This window comes from Cervus elaphus, chromosome 29 (genome assembly GCF_910594005.1).
Source record: "Cervus elaphus chromosome 29, mCerEla1.1, whole genome shotgun sequence".
NCBI classification, from domain to species: Eukaryota; Metazoa; Chordata; class Mammalia; order Artiodactyla; family Cervidae; genus Cervus; species Cervus elaphus.
Window position 1 is genome coordinate 41,939,934 of NC_057843.1, and position 10,734 is coordinate 41,950,667.

At 47.0% G+C, this 10,734-nt stretch overlaps 1 protein-coding gene across 3 annotated transcripts; it reads right to left on the bottom strand.

The window, feature by feature from the left end:
- Positions 1–2,048: 2,048 nt before the first annotated feature.
- Positions 2,049–8,950, bottom strand: DMRT2 (doublesex and mab-3 related transcription factor 2). 3 transcript variants are annotated; one of them, XM_043891431.1, is made up of 5 exons: positions 8,545–8,950; positions 7,182–7,741; positions 5,454–5,556; positions 3,761–3,841; positions 3,232–3,367 (listed from the first exon to the last, which is right to left on the bottom strand). In XM_043891431.1, exons 2-4 carry the CDS (start codon positions 7,695–7,697, stop codon positions 3,786–3,788), a joined length of 675 nt encoding a protein of 224 aa, XP_043747366.1. In that variant the 5' UTR covers positions 7,698–7,741; positions 8,545–8,950; the 3' UTR covers positions 3,232–3,367; positions 3,761–3,785. The 3 variants fall into 3 exon arrangements, with proteins under 3 accessions (XP_043747364.1, XP_043747365.1, XP_043747366.1); XM_043891429.1 differs by lacking the exon at positions 3,761–3,841 and having other exon boundaries at positions 2,049–3,367; XM_043891430.1 differs by lacking the exons at positions 5,454–5,556; positions 7,182–7,741; positions 8,545–8,950 and having other exon boundaries at positions 2,049–3,367; positions 3,761–3,824.
- Between the last annotated feature and the right edge of the window lie 1,784 nt (positions 8,951–10,734).

A 10,734-nucleotide genomic window follows, 5' to 3' on the forward strand; every position in this document is an offset into this window, starting at 1 on the left:
TCACCAAGGAAAGTACTGCCCCTCATAAATCTTCAAAACAGTGAAATTTTGGTCACTGGTAATGTGAGGAAAATGACTAATACTCACAGCCAACTGGATTCACTTACTGAGATAAAATGATATACAGAGAGGTCAGAAAATATATGCTCAAATGTCCAATGAACACAAAAGGGTAAAAAATTTGACTATATATATATATATATACCCAATACTAAAATAGGATAAGAAAAAGAAAAATCCATGTTTGGATTGAGAAAGCCTTCTCAATGGGATTTTTCATGTGGTTTTATTCTAATGTGATTTCCCCCATTACCTCTGCAGCAGTTAGTTTCGATGCTAAGTTTACACTCAGTGTGTGTGTGCATGCTCAGTCACTCAATTGTGTCCTATTCTTTGCAACCTTTTGGACTGTAGCTGGCCAGGCTCCTTTGTTCATGGGATTTTTCAGGCAAAATTACTGGAGTGGGTTGCCATTGCTTCCTCCAGGGGATCTTCCCAACCCAGCAATCGATTCTACATCTCCTGTGTCTCCTGCATTGCAGGCAGATTCTTTACCTGCTGAGCCATTGGGGAAGACCTTATACTTAATATGAAGAATAAATTCCTAATAGGAGGATAACAATTAGTAACTGTAAATATAAAACAAAGCTGACTGGGGGTGGGGGCAGAGGGGCAATTGCAATGCAAGATTCTGTCTCTGACACCAGGACTTCATGACTGGAAACACTTTCCACTTAATGAGAATCTTCAACAGTTATTGGGATCTCCGCCTGCTTTCATTTTCTTTTTTTCTGGCATACTTCCATTCACTCTGGCTTTTGCGATAGTAAAAATAAGAAAACCTGACTCACCTAAACCAAGTGTTATTTTACAAGTACAAACTGAAAATCAATCTACAGTCTGGCTTGTTTTTGCAACTGCTGTTGATTTTAAGCAACAATCCAGAGAACCCCTTGAGCCTTATATGAGCTCATCAGTAGCAAAAAAAATCATTCTTAAATAATTTTTAATGTTTTTCAGAGTGAAAAATAAATTCTTCAAACTGCTGAATGTCTTGGCACATTCCGTATGCCCGCCTAGCGTTCCTGTCACCCAATGAGAGCAGAGTTGAAAGTAAAAGCTCACCCCATGGCAAAATTAGAGGTGGATTTGGCTCCTGATTGTTTGAAATGACCATAACATCTTAGTACTTGATTTCAGGTCCACAGGTGAAGTCTTCAGGGATGAATTTCATACTTTCATAAGTGCATTACTGATATTTTATCAATCTTATAGAACAACAGATAACATTTTGTTATCTGATAACAACTTAAAAACAGGGAGGAAGTTGTAAGAAATAAGAAGCCACCCTTATGCTGTGATAAACATCTGCAGGCTTTGGCAACTGTCTGCTGAAGCAGTTTGAAGACAAAATGTTTTTATCTCAGAAGAGAGCTACACTGAAAGCTATACTTTTGACACTGGCAAAAACATGGGACACATGAAGCTGAGACTCCCAGATCAGCTGCGAGTTGTGACTAGGTCTGCTGCTAAATGCCTGCTGTCACCAGATCCCGGGAAAGAACAAAGTAACGCGGAGCTGAGTTGGGGTTCACCATGTGCAGGGGAACCTGCTCTGTGGCTCCCAGCAACCTGAAAAATCACAGAATGAATGTTCAACCTAGAAAGGAAGCCTGAGGTCCCACATATACATGCCCATCAGAGAAGGAAACTGAGACCCATTCCAAGAACCTATGTCATATAAGTGAGATATTAAACTTCATTTCCCTTCAAATTAATTCACCTTTGTCCAATCACATGAAATGAAGATTCTATAAACTAAACCTTCCCTATATTCTCCTTATAGCTATTTTTGCCTCAGTCTTGAATACCTACATTTAGATGCCCTCCAAAATGCACAACTAAGGCATTGTAAGTGTTCCCCTCTGACTCCCAGAAACCATTAAGAACACCTGAAAATACACAGAATCACAGAAAAATAAAGAACACATTTCATGGACACTTGCTGTTTTACCTAGACAGAGAAACTATTTACTTAAGCAAATTCTGGGTCTTTTAGAAGACAGTGTCAATTTTATTGCTTTTTGAAATGGTATGTAAAGCCTGAAAATTTGCACATAAGCAATTTCCATCTTTAAATATATTTATGTGGTAAGGTAAAGTACATGCGTATGAAGATACAGAATTTTTTTAATCATAACCATTTACATTAGAAATTTCTTTATACAACTTTTATCTTTAAAAAAATTAGTGACTGGTAAGAATCCTCTGAGACGGCAGCAAATCCAGCTTTCCATTTCAGCAGCCTTTCACTGAGAGACATGAGTGATGGCAGATGAAGGCCTCTTAAGAATAGACTCAACAGAAAATGACAGGGGCTCATTCACTGAGAGTTTTGTTCCGACTTGTTTGGCTACGAAAAGGTCTTTTGCACATCTATCTATTGTAAATGTGTATTTCTGGTTCTCCTTGACTAAACACTCCCTGGGTTTCTTAGGGGCCTCTTCAAAAGCCTCTTTGACAGATGATGTTTTCAACTCAGGACCTGATTTGTCATTATGAGTCTGTTGGAATAATGAGTGGAATGGATTATGTTTAAGTGGCAGAGGGTGCCTGGTGCTTTCTTTGCTGATCTTGGTTAAGACGTGCCCTTGAGCTGCCATGGTGTCCGTGTCAACAACGGGCGAGAAATTCCGTCGGGGTGGGGAGAACGCAGACCTCTCCGGGAGGGCCTGGTGACCCTGCAGGTCACTTCTTAAGATGTGGCCCGCAGGAGTGTGAGGCAGCACCAGAGAGCCCTCCAGTTTTGGTGGCATCATGTCATGATCTGCTGCAAGTCCATCCTGCAGTCGTACTCCCTTCAAGTCCCAGCTGGTCCCAGGCTTCAGGGCCTGAACTGACGTGGTAGCGTTCAGCAGGCACTGCTGGTAGAGGAGGGTGTCACTAATGGGGCCACACTTGGGCCAAACTAAAAGTCTCGAGGATAGGGGATACTGTCTGTAAGTCGTGGCCACGCTGACATTGGAAGAAATTAGTTCCATATTCCCAGAGCCTGAATACTGCATGGTGAGATCAAGGCAGGTGGGCAAAAAACTGCAGAAGTCCTTGCTTGGTGGTTCCACTGGGGTGGGGCTGTAGGCACTTTTGTAGGAGCTGTAGTCAGAACCGTGCACCATGCGGTTGGGCAGGAATAAGGCAGCAGCTTGGGAAGCTTCCAACATCTCCCTCTCTTTATATTCTCTCTCCAGCATAATGTTCTCCAACTCTTTATCCGCAAAGGCCCTCCTTTTCCTCATCCGGTCACTTACTGGGGGAGGTAGAGGTAAACTCCCTCCCACATAAGTCTCTGATGGAATGGGGCGGTAGCCTAAAGTAAGTAAGCATTGCACATGACAGAGATTAACACCTAATAAGGAAAAATCTGGAAATCCAGAAGGCAACAGAAACAATGCATATCAACACAACAGTTATGTACAGTTCCATATCACTAGTATTTTTATACAGAAAGCAAAAGTATGGGTTCAATTTAAAATGAATCCCTTCCCTGGGAAGGATATCCATACTGTAACTTTTTGTTGTTGTTGTTTTTGTTGTTATGATAGGTTTGTTTATTTTGACAGGCATACTTTACTGGCTGAAATTTTAATATTCTCCCCAGGCTCCTATATATTAAGAAGACAAGGTTGTTCAGCTTGCTTCAGTCAATTCTTTATTACTATCCATGTCACCTTTTTCCATTATTAAAAAAAGGTATCTATACCTAGAGCTGATGTCACTTTTATTTTCTAAAGTTGGCTCATTATGTACACATTGTTACAGTTGCAGAATAATCCAAGGAGAACTAGGGAAAAAGAGAAAGTTAAAGAAGATTAGTGAGGAGAAAAAGATGAAAGACTTAAGGAAACAGAAAAGCATAGAAAATTGAAAAGAGCTGTTAACTAGATAAAGAGACTCTGCAGTGAACGATTTAACTGGGCCCCTACCCCCACCTCTGACTACCAGTACAAACAAAGGCCAGAGTATCCCCTGCTATATGGAAAATAACTGATCTAAAACATTTTTCACCAGTACTAATCATGTTGGCCAGATACCAAAATGGTTGAACAAGCAATCACTAGCACATAGATTAAGTCACTATACATCTTATAAATAGGGATAAAGTAAAAAACAAAGATTAGTATAAAACATAAATAGAATTCCTGGCGGCATAAAATATTTTGAGTATTTCATCAGCCCCAAGCACTCACCACTGTCAAGTTTGTTTGAAGGATTCATTGTGATGTTTGTGTTTACATAGTGACAAACCCATCATACTCATTTGCAAATAAAATATAATTTGAAAATGAATGTGTACATTTCTATGGTGAGCTCTTGCCAGAAAGTTATTTACTTGGATTTTCTATTCCATTTCGTCCTCCCACTTCTCAAGTTGCTTTGGCACAATTTCAATTTATCAGTGTGGTCCCTATGGTTATAAATCTGTTTACCCAGTTTGTAACCAAATTCATTTTGAATGCATGAGAAGCCATTCTAAGGTCAGAAGTATACAGCGCAGGGTGAGACATGAGCAAACTTAAAACCTGTCCAGAAACAACTCAAATCAGAAGCCACATAGGAAAAACAATTCAAATGCCTACTTTAAAAAAAAAAAAATCTGCTTTTCAACCTAAGCCTTATGAAATGGCAGCAATTAGAACAAATATAAACCTTCCTTTTCTTTAAATGGTGAGAGACTGTCAATATATTATTTATTATATAAATAAATTCCATATCCAAACTTAACCATTTTTAAAAATCACTAGTATTTTAAGAAAAAGTTAAATATCCCCAAGCTTTAGAGAAAACAAACACATGGAGAGAGACATCACTCTGTTCAAATTCAACCTCCACTTCCCTTGTGTGATTCAAAACTTTTTCCACGTTCTACAATCTACAAACTGTCAATATAGCAAAATGAAGAGTGGAGTAACTGCAATTTAAGTAGATAATCCAGAGAGCAAAGGAGTACAATTAAAAATACGGATTAATGCCTGGACTGCCCAGACTGAAGGCAATGGGTAGCTGTTAAACTCCTCACTTGACTCATTCTATTTAGTTCCAAATGAAACTAAAGATTTCTTTTCTTTTAATTAATTTCCTTCTAGGACATCTGCTCTGGGATCACTTGGCAGTGTATCTGTACATCCCTCACACTAGGGCAAATTTCACATGTACTCCATGTTAACCCATTAACTACTAGGCAGAAAACAAAATTACCAGTGGAAAAAAAGGAGGTATGTGAGATTAAATTTTCCCAAATACTGATTTCTATCCAAAACCCAAACTTTCCAATAAAAAGCAATTCCCCCTCAGATTGCTCCTTCACAGGTAAGTGAAAATGCCATGTGCCTGAATAATGAGAATCACTGAGAACACAGTTTCAACGGCTAAAGGATAATTCTGCGTTGCTTTACCTTCTAAAATGCTTTTGGCCAGCAAACTGGGTGCCCTGACTTGCCTCTGATACACTGTTTTGCGCTCGAAATTATGCTGTTTCCCGGAAAGCCCCTTCTTGTCCTGTAAACACAAGAAACATAATCAGTAGAGCCCTGAAAAAAAAAAAAGTGTAACAGAAGGGAGAGGCAAGAGTAATCCTCCTCGTTCTAAATTTATTTATTTTCCCATTCCATGTGAAAATGATTCTAAACAAATTAATATCAGCACCTCTTAATTCCAGGACAATGAGCTAGATGCTCTGTCCGAACCATCCAACTGGGAGGCAAGGGCCCCGGGTTTCCCTGGGGCCACTGTGCGAGAGTCATCCAGGCATAGTCCACATTCAGAAATGGGGGGACAGCCGGGGAGGAAGTGAAATTCACAGTGGATGAGATGATAGGAGCTGGACCCTAAAACAAAGCTGCGGCGAACCGCTGTGACCTCGGAGCCCAGCCTAGGGCCAAAGACGCCGCCGGACACCAGACGTTGGCCAGAGATGTGAAGCAGGTTTCTCCTCGAAGCAGGGCTGATGGGATCGGGTACAGAGGGTTGACGGGGAAAAGTCGAAAGTTTTCACGTCTGCCCAAAACTCCAAGCTGTTCACTGGGCACCCGAAGGTGAGCAAAACGAGAGCAGGTGGAATTCCGGGCCCTTCCCCACCCGCGTCCCCTTCCGCACGCCGCAGGGAACATGAGCGAACGCAGAGTCGGCTTTGCAACACGGGGGACACCGGAGGAGGCCGCACCGCGGCCCAGGCACCTCTGGAGTCCAGCGCGCCGCGCTCTCTGGGGCCCTTGGGAGGTTTCCCATGAGGATCACTGCCCAAGGCTTGCATGTGGTCCACTCCCGGCCCCTTCTCGCCAAAAAGTAATATCAAAAATTCTCCTTCCACCCCCAACTTCTCTCTTCGGAGAGCGCTTGCGCAGGGACACAAGGACACACACACACACACACAGTCCCCGGCCGAGGTTCAAGAAGACCCTCTCCCTTAAACAAGATTCAGGCTCTCCTCACAGCCATAAGCCCCGCGCTGGCGGCAGAGACCTGTCAACTGGTTCTTAGGTAGTTCTCCTCGAAGGCAGACGTTTCTTCTAAATTCCCACGTCACTTTTTTGTTCTCATCTGTAAAAAATGGCAACCCACTCCAGTATTCTTGCCGGGAAAACCCCCTGAACAGAGAAGCTGGTGGTCCGTGGGGTCGCAGAGTAGGACACGACTGAACACACACGTAAATAGGCAGCATTTTCCTAAATGGCCCGTGACTGCGGAAGCGCTGTGAGCTCTACGTGCTGAGTGGTTCTTTTTCTCGGTCAGCTGGGTAACACGGCCATGGACTTAGGGCGCTGCATGGGCCTCTGTCCTCCGCTTCCCCCCAACACCACCAAAATAAACGTTAAAATACAGAAAATCGAAATAAAATAATGTCCCATAATGTCCCCAACGGAACTAAACCACTTTCAAGACCTCTCTGCCTGCTTCTTAACACAAAATCTTTTCTGCCAAGTTCCCCAGCGATGGCCATGGCTTCCTGCCTCCCGACACCGCAGGCCAGAGTGGGCAGAGATGTCCTCAACATCCTTCTGAGGCAGAGCCAGGCGCCTCGAAGACCCGGGCCGGAGAGTGTGCGGAACCCGCCTCCCCGCCTCCCGACCCCTGCCGCGGCCCCGGACACCCGGGAAGGGGCGAGCTGCCTGACGGATACGCACCTCCGTGGCCTGCTGCCTCCGGAGCGCCACCTGGGCGGCCATGACGCGCTGCCGCTCCACCACCAGCAGGCAGTTGGCGCACTGGCAGTCACGCCAGCGGCAGAAGCGCTTGTGGCCCTTGAGGCAGGACACCACGCCGTGGTTGCGGCAGCGCGCGCACTTGGGCGTGCGACTGAGCTTGCGCGGCTCCGCGCCGCCGCCCGCGTTCGTACCGCGCTCCGGGGGCCCCGCGGGCGCCTGCGTGGCCTGCGGCGCCGCGGGCGGCCTTGGCGCCAGGGCTCCCTGCCGCTCCGGCCGCCCCGGCACCCCTGGGGATGCGGCCGCCTCCTCCCCGTCGCCCTCGTCCTCCGCGTCGACGTCGTCCTCGTCCTCCGCGTCGTCGTCGTCCTCGTAGGCAGGCGGCGGGCTGGGCCCGGGCGGCGTTGGCGGCGGTGCCCCGCAGCTGTCCTCCTCCAGCTCCAGGCTCTCCACGTCGATCTCCCAGTCCACGGCGGGACCCGGCTGCCTGTCCGCCATGGCGCACCACGCCTCGCCCGGGCCTTTGCTCAGTGGCCTGCGCTCTGGAGAGACAGGAAAACACCCAAAGACCCACCGACCGACCGCTGTCAGGCACCAGCCCCAGGCCTGGGGCCCAGAGCGCCTGGTCTGCCCGCCTCCGACCTCTTGAGAAGCCCACTTCTCTACATGTCCTTCACATTCAGACCACACGTGCGTTTATTTCTTGTATCTTTAGGCCCCCTCACGGATCTCCAACCCAACGAGGTTCCTATCTGTGCATTCTAAGTGCTCTGTGAACACCTGACCTTTAATCACAGCCCTCTCTGACTTTACACATGCTTTTGGGACAAGTCCCTGGGTAAAAGTGTGTTCAACTACCACGGCTTTGGCCACTAGTCAGGCTTTGCCATATCCAACTAGTTTAGCCATGATGGATATAAAAATGTCCGTGGAAGAACTGTTTTCTTTCAGCTCCCAAAGGACTTTCGGACCCTGCGAGGTACCACCCACAATACCCACACACCTGTCATCCTCCTACACGGGCTTGGAGAGGTTCTCTTATCCTCCCCCAAAACCACCCCACACCCCAGCACACTCCCCCCAACCCAGAGTACTCCAGATTTAATCAACTAAAAATCAAAGTTGTTTTGCTGCCAATAGAGTCCCATGGGGACATTGGACACAGAACTGCAGACACCCGTCCAGCATCAACAGTTGTTTCAGCCGCGCAGCACTAAAGCCAGGCGGGCTCTGTGTACATCGTTCATGCTTTGCACTTAAAGACAAGACATACAAGTAGAATAGGAAAGGTAGGGAAAGATGATTCACGTCCTTTGCCCACCCCAGCAACAGCACATCAACTCACCAAGACTCTGAGGCCCCGGCTAAGCAGCCTAGGCAAAAGAAATCCAGCCTTGGAACCTTGCTCTTGGGCTGCTGGCAGTGCTTGCAAACAGAAATCGGGGTCGCCACACCCTGTCAGGAAATCGGGGCTGACAGCTGGAGGCCCGGAGTCCAGTGGATGAGGAGTGAAAGAGAAGGAGCATGGGGAAGGTGAGTCAAATTCTTAGCGACCACGCTCCGCACATCCCAGACTCTGATCATTCCTCAGCAGCCAGGCGCTTCACCTCGCTGAGGCTGCTTCTGGCTTTCTCTGACCCAAGCTGAACTGGAAGGTTGGGCCGTCTTGACCAGGTTTCGATCTCGAGTTCCCGGAACGCGCGGAAGGGCGGTCGCAAGCAGCAGCGAACGGCGCAGTGCCCGTGGCTGCAGTCGCCAGCCTCGGCTCCCTTTCCTAGTATTATCCGCTCGGGCCCCCGAGCTCTGTGCCCGCTGATTGGCCGGTTGTCAGGCGGTGTGCCCGCTGATTGGCCGAGGCGCTTTGGCCCGGCGCTCCCCGCCTCCTCGCGGCCGCCGCGCCCCTCCCGCCGCGCTCCGCCAGAATCCTCCCTGGCGGCCTTCGGTGCAGCCGGGAAGTCTGTCCCGAGGTTAAAACCGAAGTGTGACGGCGCCGGCGGGAGCGAAGTCGCCATTTATCTCATGGGCTAGAAAATAAGCAGACAACAGTCTTACAAATCACGTTGTCCTCAAGAGAAAGTAACAGACAACGAGGGCAGCTTTCAGAAAAACAAGTCATCAGCATCACCAGCGTGTCTGCCAGTCAATCATTAACCCAGTATTAGGAGCGGAAATAAGAGAAGCGCACGGAGGCATCCTACTTTATCCTGCAAGAATAAATCAATGGTTACCATGCACCACAGCGCCGGCTTAGCGGACTTAATGACCTGCAGATACTTTTGGGGCTAGCGCCACTCACCCTCAAGATGAAAAGTGGTTCCTCGTTAACTTTCACCACGCCCGTGAGACAGGCAGGTCACCAAGTCACTTATATTTTTCTATATGAATTCCTATGAGTTGATTTGGGAGAGAACGGATGTACGTGTCACTAAGAGATCTAAGTACAATATATTCACTCTAAGCATTTTTTTTTTAACGAAACCGCCTTTTACAGAGAACTTTTTGGTATTCATGAATGTATTTATAAGAGGGGAAAGGGCTCCTTCGTAAATCTCTTACGTAAATGTTTAATAACGGTTACGTTTCCGACATTCTGAAAAAGGGAATTAGTCTTCCTGAATGTTTTTCCGACATCCTGAAAGGGGGAATTAGGGAATTCAATGCTGCATTTTATTTCTTGAACAGTTTTTCTAGTTATGCCTTTAAATAATCAGTGCCTCTTAGGATTGGTTTAGAAGACGGATTAGAAAACTGAATGCCAGTGCACTGAACACATAGTAGGCCCACTACAGATATTTGTTAAACAAAGTAAATTACTGCAAGTTAGAAGTTAACCCGCTTGCCAATGCTGGAGACGCAACAGACGTGGGTTTGATCCCTGGGTCGGGAAGATCCCCTGGAGGAGGGCATGGCAACCCACTCCAGTATTCTTGCCTGGAGAATCCTATGGACAGAGGAGCCTGGCGGGTCGAGAAGAGACCGACACGACAGAGCAACTGAGCAGGCAAGCAGGCAGAATTAACCAAGCTCGAAGAGGTGGGAACGAGGCAGCTTAAGAAAGACTACTGTGAAACTAACGCTATGTGCTGGAGGCGCAGGTATGCCAAATCCTCTGGCGATGCGGAAAGTTCTTCCCTAGTTACCGGGCACTGGGATTTCTCTCTGTGCGGGTTCTTCTCCCTAGAGCCGCTTTCCATGCCCAGCAAAGGAAGTAGAGAAACAGTTCTGTTTGTTGCTGTCTGCTGCTCAGTCCCTCTGGGCATTTCGGAGCGTGACATGGGAGCTGTGTCCACTCAGACACAGGACAAAGAGCCAAGCAGACTCGTTTGGCACCACCTAGTAACACTGTGATTCTTAACCTTTTGCGTAGTTTCTTACACTCATCAATGCGCGTTTATTCACCAGTGTTGGAGAGTTTGAATTCTTGAGGGCAGAAGTGTGTTATTTGTCCCGTTTTTTCCAATGACGAAACCGAAGTTCAAAGAGGAGCCCTGGGTCACACAGTGGGAAGGCAATGGACTGGTATGCAAGGTCCTAG

Excerpts from the sequence above, each read along its gene's own strand:
- DMRT2 (XM_043891429.1), bottom strand. The coding sequence starts at position 7,697 with ATGGCGGACAGGCAGCCGGGTCCCGCCGTGGACTGGGAGATCGACGTG. Across the intron at positions 5,557-7,181 it reads GGAGGCAGCAGGCCACGGAG|GACAAGAAGGGGCTTTCCGG; the intron begins GTGCGTATCCGT and ends TTGTGTTTACAG. Across the intron at positions 3,368-5,453 it reads GGCCAAAAGCATTTTAGAAG|GCTACCGCCCCATTCCATCA; the intron begins GTAAAGCAACGC and ends TACTTACTTTAG.